General features: G+C 39.5%; 1 protein-coding gene across 10 annotated transcripts in view; it reads right to left on the bottom strand.

The window, feature by feature from the left end:
• Positions 1-23,952, bottom strand: part of plekha7b (pleckstrin homology domain containing, family A member 7b) — a 90,380-nt gene that overhangs the window by 36,762 nt on the left and 29,666 nt on the right. For 9 of the 10 annotated variants that reach the window (XM_042512816.1, XM_042512120.1, XM_042513522.1 and 6 more), the window contains 2 exons: positions 8,044-8,127; positions 787-898 (listed from right to left, as the gene is read on the bottom strand). In XM_042512816.1, the coding sequence (XP_042368750.1) occupies positions 787-898; positions 8,044-8,127 (196 nt within the window). Of the gene's footprint in view, positions 1-786; positions 899-8,043; positions 8,128-12,523; positions 12,706-23,952 lie in introns of those variants that run through there. The other variant, XM_042481222.1, reaches the window with a different exon arrangement.

Genomic DNA, 23,952 nt, shown 5'->3' with positions numbered 1-23,952 from the left:
AATGTCTTCAATAACCCTGGTTTTGTCATATCAACAGTTCACAACCCAAAGATGTTTGAGGTATTCGACAAAGAAAAGCAATAAGATTCACATCCGAAGAGCTTAAAAAAGCAAACTATACTTTTTCTGAAAAAAAAAAAAACAACGAAAAAACAATGTATTAATCAGTTATCAGCATTGTTGCCCATCAATTTCATTTTAGCTTTTTAACAAAATCATTTTTAAAAATATCAAAATTCTTTTAATAAATATCATCAAGTGTTCATGCATTCAAGAAAAAAAAATCAGTTACCAATTCCACATTTGTAATTTATTTTATTATAGTCCTGTGCTTCGGTTGTGTGTCTCATATTCAGTGACAAAACATGTTTGCAGAGAAAATTTCCCTCTGGAAACAGCAAAAAGTCTATCAGCAAAGATGCATGCTGTACACAGCAGGTCATCACACACCTGTCCAGTCCCAGAGGACGTGTATTTGAGTTTTAGTATGCTTGAAAGATGGCTAGCTTATTGCTCTCTGTGGACATTTATCAGAATGAGATAATGTCTTTTGGAGTTGATTAATCCAGTTTATCAACATTAGCGTTAACAGCCTTCAACAAGGCTCTTAAAGCAATTTGCTACCTAAAATTAGATGTTATGACCAAATAAAAAAGCTCACAAAACAATCTGATTCTGTCTAAGGAGTCATTTTCTTTGAAACTGTTACAAAGTTTACAGTAAAACTGACCAACACCAGTGAAACATACTCAACATAAACTCTGTGTAGGCAAAATTGATGCTCACCTTTGACCCTGAGGTGGCATCCACTGCTGCTGAGGTCACAGGCTTGGAGGACTCTGTGACCATGCTCGGGGATCTCTGATTGGCCGCTGACTTGGACATACGGGCTTCTATCCTACAGTTAAAAAGGCAACATAGAATGAGATCAGTATAACAGACAGGATGAGAGGTATTGGATAGTCATATTCCCTCCTAACTCCTCTGACAAACTACAGACACAGCGGAGAGCAGAGCGCAGTCCTGTGCTGAGCTCTCACATATAAAGGATATGACTATTTCCTGACACCGCCACGCGACCTGTCACAGCCAATGGCTTTGCGGTGGATGTGTTAACAGTAGAAGCTTTGTGTGCCAAACACTCCAGTGACACTTGGTCTGACACACACCCCGGGGCACACATCGTACACACGCCCAGATAACAAAACAAAACAAAAAAGAACTGAGGCCTTTCACTAAAGCACAGAGGACACACTCGACGCACACAAGCACACACATACAAGCTATATTTGGACAGCTATATCCACATCCCAGTCCACATTTCCTCATGACATCATCATATTACTAAAGATCCAGAAAAAAACAACATGGAAGAAATACAGCCCAGCCTATTCAGTTTTAGTGACAAGTTGGTGTCAAATAACTCTATTTTGTATTCCAGACCACATTATTAGAAAGATACAAACAGTCTAGTAGCGTAGTAAATAGCATAGTATATGCAGCACATTTCTACTCTGATACCACAACGCAATGTCTTTTACTGCAATGGCATACTGGTTCACTCCCACAATTTCATGGACTTTTTTTTTCCCCAGGCTGCTGCAGACTTTGGTACGTCCCGTGTGCTCAAAGAGAAATTCATCACAGATAATGGAAACACTGGAGACAGCAAGGATCAATTTGATTTAACAAGGTCCCAGAAATGTTTCTTAGGAATTTTAGTCCGTGCTGATTAAATAAGAACATGCAGCTTCAGCAGATTTTTCATCCACAAATCTCACACACCTCCTGTTATATTGCATTTTAAAGGTGCTCCTTTGGGTTTATTTCAGGTGACTGTGCAGTCCGCTGGATCAAATCGAAGTCACTGTCATGCCCCTGGAATCATCCTCAGATTATGACTGTACAATTGTACATTTTTTAAGTAAACTCTGGCAGTAAAAACACATGAATGGAGGCTATTTCTGTGATGCTGGAACCATCAGGTCAGGTGATTATTAGACCATGTTACATTTACCTCCAGTATGTATTTATCTCCGCCAGACATAAGCCTGGAGGTGATCATGTGTTTGGTCGTACGTGTGCATGAGTGAGTGTGTTTCCTTCTGTCCGCAGCTAATCTTGCAAACTACTGGATCAATCAGCCTCATAATATGTGTGCACATGTATGACTGTATGCTGAAAGGATCTCCCGTGGTTACTGTGAAACATAATTGTTGAAAGACATGTTTTATTGACTGTTTAGTACCGTCATTTACTGCTGACACCTCACTCAACAGCATGTGTTCCCTTGTCTGTTGCAGGACACATTTTGGCTTTCGTCGTTAAAAAACTGATATGTTATGATCCACTAAAGTTAGGCACAATACAAGATGAAATATTCCACATTTTTTAATCTTTATCTTAACCTTGATTGTAAGGAAGCTGGGAGGGACAATTTGGGGATTTTTTGATTTGGTAATTTTTTCTAAATATAAGTGCTTCTACCATACATAAGTAAATAGCCTGTTAAATTGTCTCTTTTTTGTCTGTTTTGATCATTTATTGTTGTTATTTCCCTCTTTGATGTGCTGTAGCTAACAGACAAAGTTAATTCCATTAAAAGTCCAGTCATGAGGGACATGAATCAAAGATTTCTGGCCTTTACATTCATCCTCATAATTATAATGTGTCTATATTTTGCATACAGTGCCTGTTAACAGGAACACTCAATCTGTTCTGTGTTGTGACTCTGTCAAAAATAGAAGAGGCTTGTATTTTTATTAGCTTCGGAAATGTGTCTGCTGTAATTACAACCGTCTAGAGAGGCCGCTATTAGCTTGGGCAGTTGCCTGGCAGAGATTTGCACTCTGAGTGCAATTTGTTCATATTTCTTGTCACAGGCTTAGAAAATAATGTATATGAACTCTTAAGACAGTGTTAGTAAACTTCTACTTCTACTACAAAATTTTGAAACTGCAGCCAGCCACCAGTATAACTGCCATGCAACTGTCCCGTACTTAGCAGAGCCTCTTCCTGACTGCAGGAGTGAACTTGCAAAAGGAAACAATGTTTGACCCGTCTCTCTGACAGCACTGCCACTAGCCCTCTGCACTGTTCCGCAAACAGGTTAAAAGCAGCACTAACCTCGTTGTTTTTTTCCTGCTTTGTGTTGCACACTACACTGAAGCTAAGGAAAACAAGATAAGCAGAAGTAGTGTCGGCAACTAGAGCAAAAAAAAAACAAAACAAAACAAAAAAAAACACTGGTAGAACAAGGGAAAAGGGAGAAACCCCACAGTGGAACAAAACTTACAGTATCTGCACTCACAGCCTGGACTGCAGCCAGTATTTTTACAGGATGTTTCTGTCCTATCAAGGGGACTCTGCTGTTTTATGTGAAGCTTTCATTCTGTTTACCACCACTGTCACTGGAACAGTTCCCCAGGAGATTTGTTGTGGCATGTGGTGGAGAGGAGCGATATTTCACATCACGTAGTGCAGAAGGGGAAAGACACTAAGCTCCATCTCTCCCTGCTGCTTTTGCTACTGTATGATAGAAATGAGGGCATATTTGACTTTTTTTTTAATCCTTTAAGGCAGTGGGTGCACATAGGGAGAGCTGACAAATTGATCATAGTGTGATAATCTATAACAAAGTCAAAGCCTCCAGGCCAGCGAAGCATGGGCTGATCGACCCCTCCATGGAGAAGGGCCTCCTGAAGCTCTTTTTCCTGCTCTGTCCTCAATCCGACACGGGTCTCACTGAAGTTCTCCTTGCTTGGACGGGAGTCAATGATTCATGGAAGAAACCAACTTCCTTTTCAGATATCATTATATGCAGAATGAAGCCTATAACATCAGCGTGACAGTGAACAGAACCAACATTTTGAAGCCACAGTGAGGTCATGCCTGTGTCGCACACATTCAATACCACGACTGCACCCCTGCTGTCACGCTCTCCACTAAGCTCTAACTGCATTACGAAAAGACGGGCGCAAGAGAGAGGCACAAAAATACAGCAATAAAGTTAATAGAAGTTGGTTTAGTAGAAAAAGTATCACTCAGCAGTTAGCAGTGTGTGCGAACTGCAACACAGAGCGGTTCGGAGTAAATGCTGGAACTCAAATTCATACTTTTTATACCTTACAATGTTACTAAATTGACCTACATCTGCAATAAAGCTGCTTTTCACATCTCTCCTCTTCTAGGTTACTTAACCTAGCCTTAGTTTAAGACTGCGCTACTACTGGAGCAATGATTCCATTGCTGAAAGCTGCTTGAAGATTTATGGTAAACTAATGTACCTTGTGGATACTGTATTATGCAGTATGTAACAGTGCTTAAAAGTGTTTAAAGCTGCTGTTTGACAGACTACTTCAAAAGTCCACATGCAGTGAAGTTGATTTTTCTCTGTCATCAGTTTCTCTTATGAACACAGAAAAGTAACTGAATTCTTAAAATGATTTTTTTTAACTCGTTGAGTCCAGCTGACTGTTTGTGTCAAAGTAGAGGAAATTCCCTTAAGGTGTTCTTGACATATCACGTTTACGAGAATGAGATGAATGAAAGGTCACTGTGACCTTGACCTCTGACCACCGAAATCTTATAAGCTCACTCTTGAGTCTACTCAAACATTTGTGCCAAATTTGAAAAACTTCCCTTGCGGTTTTCTTAAGATACTGCGCTCACAAGAATGAGACAGACAAAGTCTCAGGGACCTTGACCCTTGACATGTGACCAACAAAATCTCATCAGCTCACCATTGAGTCCATGTGAATATATGTGTCAAACTTGAAGAAATTCCCTTGAGCTGTTCTTGAGATATCGTGTTCACAAGAATGTGCTGGATGTACGTATGTACGGACAAACGACCAAAAAACATAATACCTCCAGCCTCAGCAATCACCAGCATGAAGGCATAAACAAGAAGGGAGATGATGTCACACAAGTTATTTCACATTTCCAGCATGACTTTACAGTGACCTTACTTAGCACAAAGACAGTAAGGAAGGGGAAACAGTTAAAGTGGAAATAAGCTCAGCCCAGCGCTGTACAATGTGTTATCCACCACATCCAAAAAGCAAAGCACTCAGTTTTTTTTAGAGCGATAAGCAGCACACACTGTCTGTACAAACTGTGGAAACCACAGCAATCACCTCTGTGTTGGCAAACCAGGCTGTTCTGATGCACTGTTTGTACGGTTTCTTATGAAAAGAAATGCAACAAAAAAACCATACGTATCACATTCAATCATGAGGTAGTAACTCATGTATAACCTACTTATTTGAAAAGGCTGTGACCAGTGCCCAAACAGGAGTAAAGAAGGAAGTAGTAGAACAAAAAGTCAGTCTAAGGAGTCACAGGACACACAAAGGACTGTCCCCAGAAGAATGGTGTTCGGAGCTGTGTGACCTTTGAGTGAACTTTGAGTCATTTCACAGTACGTCATCATCATGTTGTCTAACCTAACCACAGTGACTTTACTTGTCTAAACCTAACCCTAAAAGATTTTAAGTCAAGTACGTAACTTTACATAAAGTACATAACGTTATTTGTTGGGCGTTTATTCGCAAGATATCATATGAACCATTGTATGAGGATACAGTGAGCAAACAGATTAAAAGAATTAAAAAGCCAGGACAGACAGTACGTAAGAAATATCTTGGGGGTGTTCCTTTAAAACCTGGATCCACATCACTTTTCTTGCACTGCATTCAGATGCCCTTCACAGGTATTGAGTAAAGCAAGTCTGAATTAAAGTATATATGTACGAATATATAAAGTAAATATAAGTAAACCTTGGAACCCTGAGTAACTTGGCAAGAAATTAGAGCTTAGATCCGGCCTAAAAAAATCAGACCTGACCCCATATGAACCTGCAAGCCTGACCCACAGCAGCAGTTGAGGGCCCCAGCCCAATTAAAAACACAAGTTTGTACTGTAAAAATAGGTCTATAATATATTCCGTTATATATGTTATACAATATTTTTTAAAATATTACACATGTATTACAGGCTAAGGGCTGGTGTGTTTTCTTGCACCACTTCCTTCTTCTCATCCTTCTGTTAGTCTGTCATCTTGTGCATGACAGCTTCAGCAAATCAGGCTGCGTCCCTCAGTGCGTTAAGTACAAACGGTGATGGAGGAAGCAGAAACTGCCAACCAATTCGCTTTACAGCCCCCTTTCTCTTTCTCTTGTTTTCTGTCCCTCTACTCCCCCTCATTCTCCACATGTTCCGTCACTTTCCCTCTCTCTTGATTCAGTCCATTAAAACTCCTGCCAAAGTGCCATTTAATAATGAGATAGTTCACATCAGTTTCATTTAAAAAATTAAATAAATAAAAGTTAATTTGGCAAGAACCCAGCCTGATTCAAACCTGAGGGAATAGTGAGAAATAACAGCCAAACCATCTCGAACCCAACAGGTCGGGTCGGGCCCAGTCGGGTTCTAGAAAAGAATCCAAGCTTTACAAGACATGTCATGAAAATTGCAAGAATTAGTAGATTTAGAAAAATATTTTTTAAAAGCTAAGGACAAATGTCCAAAAAACGGTATTTTTATATTATCATCATTATATATTTACACTTATTTTACAGAATTGTTATAATTTTTTCACGTAATTTCTCAGTTTTTTTTTTTTTTCATTTTCCTTTGTTTTGCTGTTATTTTGTGTTTGGTTATGTTTGTTTGTACTTCTTACTCATTGCTTGCTGATTTCTAGGTAATTTCTTCCTGTGGTGCCCATTGCCCTCTGCCCTTGTTTTTGAAAGAAATCAAGCCAATTTGCCCAAGTTTCAAAGGGTTAACAATAAAAATGAAAAATACATATACAGAACTGTATTATGCTCCCTGTATATGCTTAAACGAGGTTTACTGCCATTCTTGTCATGTTGTGAGAAGGGCATACAACTGGTGCTATTCTCACCGTAGTTTAGTAGCTTAAATAGAGTTATGACTGGCATTTCAAAGTAAAAGAAACATTCTATCGCTATTGCTGCAACTAAAGCAACTTTAACTTTAAAGCCCCTTGATGGTATACAAATCCACGGCTCAACAGAACTAAATTAGGGATAATGAAGAGTTTCAGGAAGTGAATGACAGTGGAGGATGCAGATGAATCACAATCAGTTTTGCTTCGCTTCAACAGAACATCTTTTAATCAGTGGGAATGTGGAGGTCACATGCTTGTCTCTCAACCTGCTTCTGCCTAACGTGGAATCTGCGCTATGCACGATCATCTTACAGCTGCCAGCTTAAATATGATCACACACCTGCTGTGCTCTAAACCTGCCGTGCAGCTTTGATGGCTTTACACGATGAGATTCACACAATGACATAAAATAACGACAAAAAATCCAACTGCCATGCTACTGCAGTATATACTGCATTGAATGAAAACAGGACAAGGTTGCCATTCTTGCACAGCTAAAATTCTTAAAATTTCAGTAGCACATTAGAATTTAATTTAGTATACACAGAAAGCTTACTTGGCACAGTAAAATCCGGTGGTATCAAAGTCAGGTTTCCATTTGAATGTTTCCAACTACACTGAGAAAAACGTGCCAAATGGGCCAGAAATAAATAACTAACTCAGCTGATTGATGAGACAGATTCATGACTCCAGATGTCATATTAACACAGTGAAAAGCATATGTGACTGTCAGCCATGCCATTACCATAAATCCTTTTAAGGTAATAATTGGAAGAATCATACTTAAGAGTCTCCGGGATCCAAAGCAACTGACAAGTGAGTGCAGTCAGTTATGAATGGCATGAGGATAATGTAAGTATTCAGTTTGATGAGAAAAATTACAGTTCCCATCCTTTAGTGTTCCGACTCTGACATTTTATTTTCCTAATGAACTGTAACTGTTTTGGCTCTGCATGTTACTGCAGAATAGACCACTCCCCCCCTTGTCATGACATGCTTCATCAGGGAGGGTGATAGGCTATTTTTCTGTCTACTTCTGGACTCCCATTGCATGACCTTGAACTAACCTCTACACATTTTAGCATGCAGTGAATGCATCATTTCAAGGAAACACAAGACTGACTCACCTGTCTTGTAGTGTGTATTCTGTGTTTTCAGGGGATATCTGTCCGGTCACAGGGTGCCGAAATGATGTAGCCCTCAGGGTGTGACTGCAGGACAGAGGGAGATTAAAGAAAAAACAACACCAAGGGAAAAAACAACGTTAGTATCACGTCATTTACATATTCCTGCCTGATCACATGGCATGTGTTTCTACATCTCTAAACAAAACCACATAAAGTTAAGCTTACAATGAACGGCACAGTCAACTGTAAAAAGGAAAAAAATCTATGCTAGCAGTGCAGCCAGGTCAGGAACCACATATTCTTTTACACAAAGTGTAGGGCTCAGCACTCTCCATAAGCCAGCTCACCAGGCTTTATTGATTTCAGTCAGATGGGGCCATTCATTGCTTTAACTAGAGCATAAACGCATGTTACTGTCACAGGACAGAATAAGAAACAGACAAGTGGTGCTGGTGTGGGGAGGATTGAATTATTATGCCAAGAATCTTCTTTCTTTCTTTCTTTGTTTTGGTCTATCAATTATGTATTTGTGACTATAGGTTAGAAACAGATTTGGGTTATTTCATTTACAGTTTTACAACTAAATAAAACAAAATCCGAGAAAATATCTACTCACAAACAGACATTTTTCAATTTCTTCTTACAGACAGTCAGATTGATCCAAATCGTTCTAAGGCTGTACTTGAATTATGTTTTTTCTGCTTTAAAAAAAAAAGAGAGAGATTCAATACATTTCTAACAACTGATGTATTTATCCGATGCCCAACTGCATCATTTAAACATCATGGCAGGTTAAGCTTAAATAAATTCTTGTGTTTGGCTTTCCATTTCATTAAGTTTCTCTCACTTTTTACACAAAATCCCACGACTGCAGAGGGTCTTTAAGGTATATTGCTCACCAGGATTAGTTAGTACTCAGTGCTGCCATTATCCCCTTAAACTGTGACACATCCTTTGAGATGCTGCTGGCTTTCTGATCCTTAATGCATCTTAGACTTTTTAAAATTCATTTTGTACGCAAATATAAATATGTGGAGCTAACAAAGCCCGTGTTCTGTAGAGACATTATACAGTGAAAAATTATGGAAGAATTCATTACCACTAATATTTAGCAGCAAGCAGGTGTAGCTATTAAGGAGACAGCTATTTGACATAGCAGCAGGACAACAGATATGAATGTGTATATTGACGTCTTTGTTCCATTCAGTGTGCCTGAAAAACTGTGGTGAGTGACCATGCGTGATAATATACTGAACTGCAGTAATATGCTTTCAAGCCTGGCGTTTGTTAGTGTTTTATTTTATTCCTCCTGACCCTTTTTTATCTTCCTCCATCAGCATCATACGCGATCTATTACAACAGAAATAACCGTAACACTATTCTTCAACAGAAGCTGTGAAATACTGTGCGCCAGCGTGCTGTAAAACCATACAGTAAAGACTGCTGCTGTGCAGAGGCTCAATCCATATGTTGCTTTTTTATACAGTAATCATACACATGGGCACAGACAAAGAGATAACTAAGAGAAACATGTTTACAATATGCTTACTTAAAGTGTACTAAGGGGAAATATATGTCGATAGATCCTGCAGTAAGTGGTGAATCCTCTGAAGGACAACTGCACAACTTCTTAAATGTGCAGAAGGATACAAAGAGAAAGTGGTGCCTCTCTGCATCACCATGCAGCAGAGGGAGGGGAGCCAAACCGAGCACAGTGTTAAGATTTATGAGTTGACATTTCAGAAAAGTTCAAAGGGTGTACTGAACAGGAATGATGCTGAACGATTCTGCACACACAAACAACAAGACAGCAAATATAAACAATCATACATTCATGTAGAGCACCTCTTGACGTACATATACATGCAGAAACACAAACACACAAACACACCCACACACACACACACACGCACACACACACACACACACACACACACACACACACACACACACACACACACACACACAGGGGCTTGGCCAGGCTTGTTTTTGGTAACAACTCATAATTTGCTGAGCTGCACTGGGCACATACAGCACTGCACCAGCATCCCCTGTTAATTAGGAATCTGCATTCTTTGAGGCTTTTGTTTTAGCCGCATTACTTCTGAACTATTTGTCACGGAATTTGCAGCATCCCCAGTTAGTGTAGAAACACTGCAGCACAGTGGGTCTATTTGTTTGCAGAAAACTAGCTTCCATCAACCCTTGTGACAATATTGTCCCAAAGGGGAAAATGAACTCCTGCTGCAGAGGAGCTGGAGCACAGTGCTTTCTGGATCATGTATTGGAGAAACAGTTTTGTTGTCAGTGCCAGTCACAAGTAGCTGCTAGAATCTAATATGATTCTGTGTCGTGACTCTACATAAATCATGAATTGTTTTCATATTATAGATTAATCGAGAAATAACACAAAACCGCTTTGCAGTCATCTCTCCCTCTAGATTTATTTCCATTCAGCACATAAACTCTGTTGAAGTTTAACTTTACTTTGCACATTAATTAGATAGCAGTTAATCTTTAACTAAATCACTCACTATCAACAGGAGTTCTAATCAGTATCTTGTGTGTCTTGAATCTAAAATATCACAAAAAGGATATAGTGGAAACATAGATAGTGGCAACCTCTGAAGGCTTCAATATGCTTTCCAGATGGTCCGTAGCACAGATATGACCTGAAGCTAGATTGTGACGAGGTTATATTTTGATCATTTATACCCCCAAAAGTTTCTCTTTGCCAAAAGCAATATTCTCCCAAACTGTAGGGGCCAGTGTATTGGAAACTCTATACCATGGTTCTTCACCCATCTTCCTTGTTAGAAAATGTCAGACAGGTACAGACAAGCAATAAATGCCGCATGGGACCCCCACAAAGGGCCATGTCTGATGGTGTGATGTCACTTTGGCCGTGCAGATATTCACAGATGCATCAAGCATAAATCAAGCACTAGGCAGATTTTAATTTGTTGATGCATAGATAAATCTAATGAACAGCATAGATATAGGACTTATTCAGGTTATTTGTCTTTTGATTCAAAATAAGATATGATCTTGAAGTTATTCAGTATATAAAAAGCTACTTAGGTAACACTGAAGTAGGGTCGTAGTGGTATACAGGTTTCAAAGTATACTGTGGTATGAAAATTAACGGTTATTATTTTATGTACATTGGCTACATTTGTGTTTGTTGAACAACAAAAACAACACATACATCTTAAATGGTCATTATAACTCATAGTGATGATAATAACTGTGTGATACTGTTTACTGTAAAACGGTGATATTTTCTGAGATGGTTTATTGTACTGTGAAAATTTCACAGCATTGCAATCCTACACTCCAGTTTATTACAAAAACTTTACTCCAGTCAACTTTCTTCTGCTACAGCTACACATACTGTAATATAGTATGGCTCCTCAGTAGCCTAATATAGCAATACAGCAGTGAGTCACAAGCGTTTTTGTAAACATTTGTTCATTGGTAGTACGCTAACAATTAATAATTCAGAAGACAAAAAGATGGAAGAATCAACAAAGTATTAGAGATATTTGTGCAGCACTACAGCACTTATCCTGAGAGCTGTTCAATGTTAGACTCAGATTAAGGGGTCAGGGAAATGTTAAGTCCAAAAACAGGCACTCAGGGCCCCAAAACACTAACCATCAGGTCAAGTCGAGTTTCTGCTTCCATCAGGGCAGATAAAGAAGAGAAAGAATGACTGGCATCTCTACTTGTGGAAAGCCTCAAGAGGGCTTTTCTCAGTGTAACAGTGTTTACATGTACAGTACAAGTGTTACCACAATGTAAACAAGACGGCATTAAACCCAGGCTGATAAAAGAGGTGACTGTCAGGTAAAAACTACCATATATCAGTTTTAAGACCAAATTCTATCGTTGTGCATGGACCCTTAAAGCAGCAAATAAAGGACTTTCTATAAACTGAGTGGAGCTTGATGTAAAGTAGGCAACCTCAGCTTTAAGTAGTGAGTAACCTGAAAGCACAGTGGCAACCTGGTTTCAGCCAATGCTTCTGCTAATCTAAGAAATGTGTAGTAACAGCAGCACTGCAGCTCACAACATAAGAACATGCTCTCTCTCTTTCACTGCTGCAACAAGAGTCCACGCTTCAGTCCTGGCATGCCATAACTTTTTTTTTTCCAGCAAAACAAAAGGCTCAGAGTAATCCCTGTCCAACACAAGGGCTAAGTCTTGGCAGCAGGGGCACCAAGGGCAAGGTTCTGTGGTTTGAGCACCTCTCTCTCGCTTTCTCATACCAACAGAAACACACAAAGGAGCCAAACTGCTCCACAATACGCCCTCCACACACCAACCGCTCAGTCTCCCTTAGGAAAAAAATCCTAGAGGAGAAAAAGAAAACTCCTCCTATACACAAGGAACTCCTTTACACTACTAGCACAGATCGCTCTGCTCCTGTTTGCTACTGCACTCTGCTGTATCATGCACACAGTGGAGACAGTCTCACCTGCTGTGACAGTGAATCAGCGCGAATCAGCTACTAGACTCGCTGTGTTGCCGCGGGTCATGGAAATCTTCTCGGTATTATCAGTGCAGGAGGAAGACGACAGAAATGGTCTCTCATAACAGGCTGGCACCCGCAAAGAGAGGAGTAAAAGTGCAGCGAGCAGGATGAGAGCAGGAGGGGGAGCACTTTATCTCCGCTTCCTCCTGCTCAAGCGTGCTGTCGGAGAGTTTCACCCCACGCTTGCTGGGTGGATGCGAGAGATGTAACTCCCTCCCATCAGGGGAATACCTCTGTTTCCTATCAGATCCTCCTCCCTTTCCATGTTCTGTTTCCATCTCTCCACCTGTCACTCCCTTTTTCCCAGAATTGAATATGTTAAATGTCATCTCTTTCAAGGAGCAACTGAGTTATGTAGCTGCTGCTGAAGTGGACATACTGCACCTCAGTCAGTAGTAGAAGACATATTCAGATCCTTTAATTTATAAAAGTCCTAATACGACCCTGAAAATACTCTGTTACGAGTAAAAGTCCTGCACTGAAATGGCACTTAAGTAAAAGGTAGTAAGTATAATCAGGAAAATGTAATTGAAGTATACAATATAAAAATAACCTACACAGAGAACTCCTCACAAAAACAAAAGGACACACACAAAAAACTCAAACTTATTTTTTTAAAAATAGAATAAACGTCCCCCCCCAAAAATTTTTTTTTAAAAAATACAGAAAAACACCCAAAATATTTTTTTTTTTTAAAATAAGAGAAAAAAACACTCCAAACTTCAAAATAAAAAAAATGGAAAAAGCACAAAAAAATCCTAATTATAAAAATAAAAATAAAATAAACAGACAAAAAACACCCCAAAACTCAAAATTATGAAAAGAAGGGGAAAAACATTTTAAAAATGAAACGAAAAAATGAAAAAGACCTAAATCTCCTCTCTCTCTCTCTCTGTCTCTCTTTCCCCTTTTCAAGCTGTCTGTCCTAGAGGCAAAAAAAGCCCTTAAAAACATCTTTAAAAGAAAATAAAAATCGCGATTTGTAAAGGAATTAGAGCTGTCAGATAAATATAGTGGAGTAAAAAGTACAATATTTCTCACTGAAATGTACTTAGCTAATTATAAAGTAGCATTAAAATAAAACAAAACATACCAACAAAAGTACCTCTGATTCATACTTATGTACAGTATTAGAGTAAATGTACTTAATTACATTCCACCACTGACCTCAGTCAATAATATAGTCTTGAGAAAAATGTTTTTTTTACTTGGTTCAAGTTGGTGCTTTCATCTACTCTCACACTTTCTTCACTAATGATTCGTTTTGGTTTGTGTTTGTCTCACAAGAGTACCACTAGTATCCTCTGAGAGGCAGCATTGCAACTAAAGTAATGAAGACAAGCATGCAATTCCGCTTTTCCTCCAACAGTATGATAACATCCTTTGGCTGGCAAAGTCATCCTGACTCTAATGAGTTGCTCCATGTACACTTTTAAGATTCACATTAAAAACAGAAGGCAGCGGAATATCTTAAACACACAGCTGCAGCATCCACATAAGCTTCTGCCAAATATCTGCTATGCAGTCAGTGGTTTATGCTGAAACTATTCAAATAAAGACTACATTAACACAAGACAAACACAGTCTCGAGTACTTAAATCAGGGTCCAGAAATAGACTGGAACTTGTTTTAACAAATAAACACTTCATTTCTTAGGCCCTTTCAAGGACAACTCAAGGTCATTGTGGTCTACTTTTTGAGGCACTGTTTTGACAGTGACATTGACCTGTGAACTCTAATTAGAGGGAATTGAAACTAAACCTGAGGAATGTGGCCCAGAGGAGCAGGTGGTAACTACATACTGTTGGCCCGTGGTAAATATTGAATCTGATAGACATCCAAGGATTGGGGAGCTATAAAAGTATTGGATTGCTGTTTCGCCCCTGGCTTATGATTCATTTCTTTCCCACACATTTTTAATTTAGGAGCAATTTAATTCAATGACAACTCTCTAACGACATTCAGATAATGTGATACACTTTCAGTGCTTTGAAAGTGGGCGAAGAGAGCCTCTTGTCTCCCTCCATGTGGCTTTCGTAATGAGCATCACGGCATCAATGTGATGTCTAAAAACTCTCAAGAGATAGAGGAATTAATGCAGGGCCACAAACAGGCCAGTGGGAGCACCTGTTCCTTCTCTGTGGGCATGACATCAATTAATATTCCATTCACAATACGAGTTGAATAAAAAGCAACAAATCAGTTAGTTAATTAGTAAAGAAGAACATTTTAAAAAGTAGAAATTAGTATATTGATTTGAATCAAACACTATAAACTTCAAGAATTATTTCATAGTCTCACTCCAAGCTATATATGCATTAAACTTAGTTAAAGAAAAATAGATGTAAGATGAGGCAGAACATTTCACATATTATATATTCCACACAGAGAACATGTATTATGTCAGATTTCTTATGTACATGTTGTCGTAAACGTGACATCAGGATGACTCTTTTATCCTATACAACCTTATTTAAAGCTCTGGTAGGCAGTTAAAATGTTAGTGTCTTTGGGCAGAAATCCCACGTTAAACTTTGAGCACATTGTGATTTAGGAGTTGTAGAAGAACACTTATCTTCCACATCTACACTTGGCTCCGTTTTCAGGATTTCTAAGGTCAGCTAGTAAAGAGAGACAGGTCATTTTCAGAGAAAGCAGCTATCAAACATGTTAATCACTGCTTGTGAACGGCAGTCGAACTGTCAAACTAGGCAGCCCTGATCAAATATGAATAAGACTCTGTTACTGTATTGCTTATTTCTAATCGCAAATGTTTTCAGAAACATATTTTATTGTACTATTTAGCTGTAAAATAAGACGTTTGTGACCGATCCATCATGTTGAAAACAGTGAAGTCAAAACGGAGCAACGCCCACCAGTTGAAGCAAACTTTTTTTTCATTTTAAAGCTAAAATTACACTGAAATATGTTTCTACACAAATTTGAGACGAGAGAAAGGCAATGTAGTATCAGAATCTTGATTCATATTTGATCAGCATTGCTTAGTTTGACAGTTTGACAGCAGTTCACGAGCAGTAGTTGACATGATCGACCGCTGCGTTGTAGACTCTTCTGCTCTGAATGGTTGTTTTCGTGATTCTTGCACATGCCATTAGGAGAAGTGCGAGGAGGCAGAGGTGCGTGATTTGTCTCACAGATTATCTGCCTCATGTACTAATGTCAGGATATAATGACACTTTTAAAAAATTGTCGAAAAAGTTAATGTAGCTGTAAGAGAAATATTAAGATCCGAGTCAAAACGATAACTTCAGAGTAAACTGACTGATTAAGAGGAGCCAGTGCAGCTGAACATAAACTCATCTCCTGAATCAGTGTGGTGTAATAAATGTCATATTATAGCCTGCATCTGGCCTTACACTGTAGCTACGAGTGAAGTTAAAAACAAATCAATGAAGTGCAATTCTTTTAATCACCAGAGAACACACAACGGAAATCGTTTACTTTAGTTCGGTGGCTGACTTCATTTTCAAAGCAATTCAATTATCTGTAACCAATGTTTCATTAATATCAGCAGGCTGTTAATACACAGATTTTATGTTTCTACAGAATCCAAACAATAAGACAAAGCAAAGGGAAGAAACGGCTGCAACACATGAGAGGTTAAACGAGGTGCCACGATCTAATACTGAACTCTGTAATGACAGTCATTTCTGTGTGTACAACACCCCACCCAGCAGTATGAATGTGCGACAGGGCATTACATCGTGCAAGAGAGAGATATCATGGACCTCCAGAAACACCCTGTAGCAACCCAGGCCTGGCAGACAAAATTAATTAAGCCTTAATAACAGCGGTTTGTGCTCAGTACCCAGACACAGGGAGCCATTAAGGAGATAAGCATTCTGCAGCAGGATTTGCACATGTTGACTGACCTTTATCAGTTTCATAGCAGAGCACTGCAGCAGTCTCGCTCAGCTTCATTTCCCTCAGATTTGTGGAAGAATTATCTAGGCAGTCTGTCCAAAGAGTTATTGGGAGATTTCACTGTCACTCAGACCACACACATTTCACACTGACTGGCTTTTCCCTGTCACCGCACTCATTTACTACTATCATCATCATCTTCATTGTTTACAACTGCAGAAATTCCCAGCTGAGTTGACAGTACGACACGGTGATCACGGCCGTACTGGAGAACAGTTATGCCTCTCTGAATGCCCAGTAGTCCAAAACAGCTCTAAAGGAAAACAGGAAAACCTGGGCAAAAGCTCTTTTTTGTGGAGTAGGTAGCCTTCCAGAAAACCACTCAAGCAGCACTGGGCAAAAAGTGACACAGTCAGGTTCAAACAAGCCCAAATGCAGAGCAGAAGCAGGTGCGAGGACTTGCCAGTGTCTGTACCCCAGTCAGACAGAGGGTTTGGCAAAAATTGAAAGAGCTGTCACCCCATTAACATTCAACACACACACAGTTCTGACACAGCACATTTCATTGCAGTCACAATGGTCCTTCAGGCCATGCCGTTCCAAAACATAAGCAAAACAACAGCTAATTGCTTTGCAGTGAATGCAGGAAAGGCCTGTGTTGGACCAAAAATACAGAATTAAGATGCAAGGAGACACTAGTGTCCATGCACAGAAACTAACTCTGAAAAACCACTCCTCTAAGTGAAAATGTTGATATCCTGGATCCTGGTCCAGGAACTAAAATATTTTGCGAAAAATAGGTTTTGCTTATAAGTAACAGCTCATTTCATGTCTGCTCAGTTGGAAAATATATTTTTTAAACCATAATTGGACTGTAACAAGGACTATTGGAGGCTTAACTCAAGTGCACAAACACAAGCTTCACAAAGAGCCTAAATCCCACATTATCATCTTGTTCACAGAAGGTTTGCTCTTGGTCACACTGTTATAAACTTGTTACAACCTGAAATTGTTCCAGCAACGGCCTGCAGCAAGACAGAAAATGCCCTCAGCGAGAGCTGGATCCCTACAGGACTGCGAGCGCATCAGCACTTCCTCTGCTCCATTGGCACGAGTTTAGCTGACTGATAAATATTTATAAAGGGTGATTTGAAGTAATTCATCAAAGAAATTGTGGTTTTATAATGCCTCCAACCATGACAATAAAATTACTTTCAAAAGCACTTATCTTAGGGATCAATAGCGACAGAGATATGCTGCGACAAAGAAAAAAAAGTTAGGAAGTTTTCTGGGGCGAGCATTACTCTGGGGAATAAATCAATGAAGAGGCCCCTGCAGCTTTAGGTCAATATTTAATACCACAGATTTATCCTGCACCTTCCTGAATAATGATGACCCAGAGCCACCAGGAGTCATATTTATTTCATCTATTCATTTGTGCTAACAAGAATTGTCATAATCTGAAGTGTATGAATGTGTGTGTGTTACGGGGAATGCAAGGAGGAGGGAAAGATGTTACTGTTGCACACTTAATCAAAATCAAAATGAGGTCATCCTAAAGGATAGCTTCACTGGTTTTTACCCAGGCGTTACTAGAATTTTCCTTTATTTATAAGTGCGCACACTCAGCCAATCATCAATAGGTTTAGTTTTGAGATACCAACCATCTGCAGCAGCTTCTCCACGGGGTTAAACACAGTCAATTGTGGCTCTCAATAATGCCTTAAAACATTGTGTTAAATCTAATTTTAGAAAACAGTAAGCTCATGTCTGTCTTTTCATCCATAGTGGATTTCTACATACCTGACAAATAAATTGAACAGGGAAAATCTAAAAGTTCTAAGAAAGGGGGGTTAAGAAACTCTTATTTGACAAAATTTTATATATAAAAATCTTGCCTTGTCTATTCTTGTCTATTCTAAGGTCTGACATCTAGCTGCTCTTCTCAGGGCACTGAAAAGCTACGGGAGAGAAAGTTTTGCACAGCAAATTATCTCCTACGAGGACAAAAACCACACAATCAGCATAAGCATCACTATACCTGACTGTGCGAAAGAGGTGAGAGACTGTAAGCAAAGCACATCAGGGGATGCTGTCAATCGCAAATGTAGCCCTTTTGTACACGTATGTTATGAGAGGAAGTCATCAACTGATAATAATTTACTAATGAACAGAGCATCTTAAACTGATCAATCGCACAAGGCGATAACACGACGAAAATCTATTCAAATCTTTCTCTAGACAACTCTGAAACAAATGCAATGAGAAAAGTCTTTTCTCTCATGCCACAGTCTTCCCCCCACTGTGATCAGCACATCAATAGCAGAGGCTCAAAGGCACTTTGCTTCCATTCACTGACACACACACTTCTAACACACACAATCATACAGACACACCTCCACAGCACTGATTCAAGCTTTATCATCAAAGGTCTGAGCCAATCTCCCATGACATGACAACATGAGCCACTTGCTTTGGGAAATCACAGATTGGGAAATCACGCGTTAATAAGAGGTAACCTTTGACCTCACTTCTCCGGCGCTTCTATGGGTGCTATGCATCGCTTTCAACTCCTATAGTTCACAAGCAGATGCAGGTAAGTGACTGATACTAAGGAATTTGACCATGAAAGATCAAGTGAAGGCAGGTCATCACAGGGAGTGTACATAGCCGCAAAGTGAAAACAACGCGTCAGCACTCAGCAGGACAACCGTAACAGCTGCCTGTCCACACTGGATCTGTAAGGCTGCAGTACTACTTTACAATTTAACAGAGTAGTTTTTCTGTAAATTCAAAATCCTCTTATACTTCCTTTGCAATCATAGTTACAATGCGGCCCTGAAAAATGGCAATATTTTATTCTCCAAAAAGTGAAAACACTTGCACAAAAAAACCTCAAGTATCAAGTTTGAACAGAGTCTCAAACAGAATCCTAAATTTCTCACCTATTCTCATGTTGCAGAGTTTTTCTTGCTTGCCAGAAACCTACACCTCATGTTGCACTGAGGACAGATCATCGAAATCCCTCCTAAAGCATGTGTTTGCCATCAGTTTAAAAGCTTATTTACCGTGGCAGCACTTTTCCAACAAATATGTTTGGCTGAACTAAGCATAAATTGTGCTATTAATGTCATTACACCAACTCACTTTCACAGGCAGTAATACCTAACAGGCCCGGCTTACTGAACATATGAGGTTGCAAATTGGATTTGACAGCAAAGACTTTGCTGTGGTAGACAGGAGATGAAACAGACAGATAAGAGAGGAGGAACCAGGATAAGTAGCATATACACCCGAGGCGTTTATGGCAAAAAAAACAAAACAAAACAAAAAAAACATGTTATTAGTCTTCAATTGATGCTAAGTGGTTAGCTCTGGGGATACTTAAAAAAATCCAGTGAATTCTGCCATTCTGCTTTTGAAAGGGGCATGTAAAGAGAGACTTTGTGTATTATATGGCAGAGGCCCAAATTACTGGTAGGGGATTTGAGGGGGGATGCGGAGGGACGTCATCCCCCTTGTTAGCAAAATAACCAAAATGCCTCCCCCTTGTTAACCTGTAATCCATCTCAACCCCCCCGAGGTCACGAAAGCAGTCTCAGTCTGGACACAAAAACAATACTAGCCGGACACGGACCTACAGTCGATAAATTATTAAGAACAATTAATTGTGATGGAGCACTTCCAACTGGAGCAGCATTTATGCTGGTTTAGCACCCCTGTAAACTCAAAGACCACATGCATGCATTGTAAATCATCTCATGTGATGCCTCTCAGCCAATAAGATCTGTCCCTCACGATGTGAATTGCAAATTGAGTCAGTGATTGAGACACACAAAAACACAGGAGAAAGATGAGGCAAGAGACAGCAGTCTGAGAAATAACTGAGTCAGAGTCAGTGAAGCCAAAGAAACGTAGATTTCTAAAGAGAGAGAAGTCAACAGCAAAAATAGGACTCTAGCTTTTTTGTTGTGCTGAAGTAGGGGAAGAATTTGTAATTTTCTACGCAGTCTTCTGTCGGTTTCATTTTAGATCTGTAATATTTTCAAAACTATTACAGCAAAGGGGTGAGGATGTCGTCGTCCCGTCTACCTGTTAAAAATGAACTAATCACCTTCTGACTGATAGCCTAATTGTTGTTGATACTGTTCATCTTATAGATTATCCGGATTGTGAAGTGCATCGAATGTCAAATTTCTCAATCAAATTTACTGGCTGTCAATGTGTGCAGTGATGAACAGAAGGCTCTAACCCGTCTGTACTAACTGACCCTTGCAGCAGACAAGCATCAGCAAGAAAGCTGTAGCTAAACAATCGCGGAGTTAGTTGACTTGGCAGTCTAGGGAAAGCATATTGCGGTTGGGGTCAAAGTTAATAATTCCATGTCAGGTAAAATTAGCCAGTTCTGATGAAGGAGGTTTTGACTGACGCAGTCTCACAGAAAAAACACACTGAGGGAATCTGATTAGAAAGAAGTACGGATAACAACAGCAGGCTGGATGATCTGCATTGGTCCTTAGTTAGAATGAATTTAATCAAATGCATGTAATTATGGTCCATCTCAAACACAAAATGATTTCTTGCCTTTCCCATGCTGACGCAGCTCTTCTCTCACTGACATGATGGAGTGATGGGCAGACTAACAAGAAGACATCCCGGCTCATTCCACTGCATCTTCACTGTGGAAGATTTCCAAAACTGTAATTGGGATATGTGATATGATCAGCCATTCAGATGCTATGAAGCACAGTCTTCATTTGCTAGTCTAATGATGTCTGAGACGGCTATACACAAAGGAATCACACCCATCAAACAAAATGGGCCTTGCAAGTCCTCCCAAAATAATTAAATCAAATATCAAGTATTGCATCTAAACTGGCAAAGTAGATCAAATTTGTTTTTTTTACAACCTGAGACTCAACACCGCCCGTGGCTAAGGAGCTACAACATCTGCTTAAGTGTTGAGCAGACACTATCTCAGCAGCTAAACGCAAAGTCCAACCCACATCGCAATGCCAAACACAGCTAATCACTTAGCTGTGCAATGTAGGACAGAAGGGGATGTGAAGTGCGGGGGCATGTTAAAACTGAAAATCGCAGGCAGCAGATAGACAGAGGGCTTGAAAACGACAAGCTCCAGGCAGGAAAGACCAGTGGGAATGTTGTGCAGAAAGCCCTGTGATAGTGCTGTCATAAGTTGCTAAACAAACCAAAACCGCCAAGTGACCCTACTGTATAATACCACAACGAAATCTTATGTAGGATGTAAAACACTGACAGATAACATCTCTTTCACAGGCAGCAATATCACCAAATATCTGAAACAGGCAGTTTCATTTTTAACAAAGCTTACCAATGAAGACTCGTAGTGTAAAATGGTGATAGCTGATTAAACTTTTATTAACATCCCCAAGACAGAGACTTAAGTAGTAATTCATTTGAATCTGACCGACTCACCCTAGAATCCCTTCAGGGAGCTCCACCCATGTGTAGGAGGCTTAACTAGCAAAATGATCATCGCACTGTCAGCAGAATAAAAACTGAATATTAAAGAACTTGAGGTCCAACAGAGAAAGAATCAGACAAGATAAAGAGATGCTGGGTCCCCCCTACCTTCTACTCGACCGTATTGTACTTATCCAAGAGCTCCCGTCTGAGTAACTCATGAAACAAAACCAAGCAGTGCATAAAGTTTTAATTCCTCCCACATCAGAAACATCCTGTACACACCCAATATTTCCATCTAACTTCAACCAAAAAACAACACACACACCAAAGCATTTAAGAGCAGCAGAGCAGTATAAAACATTGAGGTCACCCATTATCTACAAAATCAAACATCAAGGCCAAGACTCTGGCAGATTTTGTTATGCTATGATGCTTTCATTCACATGATGTGCATAAGTAAAATTAAGATAATGAATCACAAGTGGAATGAAATAAGGTGTTACATGATGTCATGCAGTTCAAGAAGTAAAACATTTTAAAAAAGCCCCCAAAAAAAGTAATTCAGCAAAAAAATGATAACTTATTCTTTGAAGTAATATTTCTAATTGAGGCAGCACTTTTGGTTAAAAGCTTTACTTTTGCTGTAACTGTTGTAGAAAGCAACTGCAGACATTTTTCAGGAATACTTTTCTGTTTTGTCATTGTGTCAAGCCCTCTTTACAGAAGGATTGCACCACTAGGCTGCAACAAACGCCCCTTCTTTATGCAGCCTTTACACAAAACCAAACAATGGCTGCATCATACCCCTCCAGTACGTAATTTTAGATAGCATACCAGCATCATGGAAGCAAAAGAGGCATGACGGTCATGACACTTAAAACAACAGCGACTACCTCCAGATATACAACATAGGCACTGGCAGAGCTTTGTATACAATAACTATGGCATAACATGGCGATAACAATCATTTACTGTCCCTGTTATATGGCGGCTGTTCTCGCGCTCTGCTCATAGGCTGCAGAGCTCCCAAATCTCATTGTTTTCCCAATTTGCAGACATTTTCAGCTGCTGTTCTTTATGTAAGCTGCTGACTGCTGCTAGCTGCTCAATCTCCTGCAATAGGTCACACACATATGTCACACCTGTCCCGCTCATGATTTTGCCCTGCCTTTTGACCTCATTTTGGTGCTGTTACTATCTCAGTTGCCAGTCAAAGGTGAGACAATTCTGTCCCCCCATTCAGCGACAGACTGCTCGACCCAAAGTGTGTGAAAGAGTGGTTCTGCAGGTCCTATCCTCCTGCTGCTGTCAGACTGTACAACCAGCACTGCTCACAGTAGACCACACACACCAACTGGAATTATACTAAAGTGCAATTTTTTTGATATTCCGTGTGCAATTGGTGTAAATATTTTTCAAACCGTTAAGTTTGGCACCTTGTTTTCTTTTTACTAGTTTTACTATTTATATTGTTGTTTTTGCTTGGTTATCTTGTACACACCTTGCTGTTGTAACACTGCAAATTTCCCAATTGTGAGACTAATAAAGGATTTATTTTATCTTATTCTGTGATTGTACCTTTTATACAGAATGACGAGGCTGCATAACGGCGGATGGCAAAAGTTTAAAATCTAGCTTCAACAACCTTTTCAAAACTTTTAAAAAGCAAAAATACGTCAATACAGTAATAAGCAGCCAGGATTGCAGTCAATGCATCTAGAATGTAGAAGACACATGTAAGTTGAAATACTTGAAGACAAAAATATTGTTTGTTGTGAGACTGTGAACATTTTTGCCTTGAAATTCTGCATGTTTAATGAAGAAAAGTAGTTATTATCAACTAGTATAAATGACAGCATTTATAAACCTGATGATCAAGCGTATCAATACAGTGGAAAAGTAGAGCAATCCTAAACTTTCTCCACTTCCTTCAGTGTCCCAATCAACTCTGGCCAATCACCATCTAAGTTTATACTACAGTGGAGGAAGATTATTTGATATTAGCACACATACACATGCACACGTACACAAGCATAAAG

This window comes from Plectropomus leopardus, chromosome 1 (assembly GCF_008729295.1).
Source record: "Plectropomus leopardus isolate mb chromosome 1, YSFRI_Pleo_2.0, whole genome shotgun sequence".
In the NCBI taxonomy this organism is placed as follows: Eukaryota; Metazoa; Chordata; class Actinopteri; order Perciformes; family Serranidae; genus Plectropomus; species Plectropomus leopardus.
The sequence above is the reverse complement of the archived record's forward strand: the minus strand, read 5'-3'. Positions and strand labels throughout refer to the sequence as shown.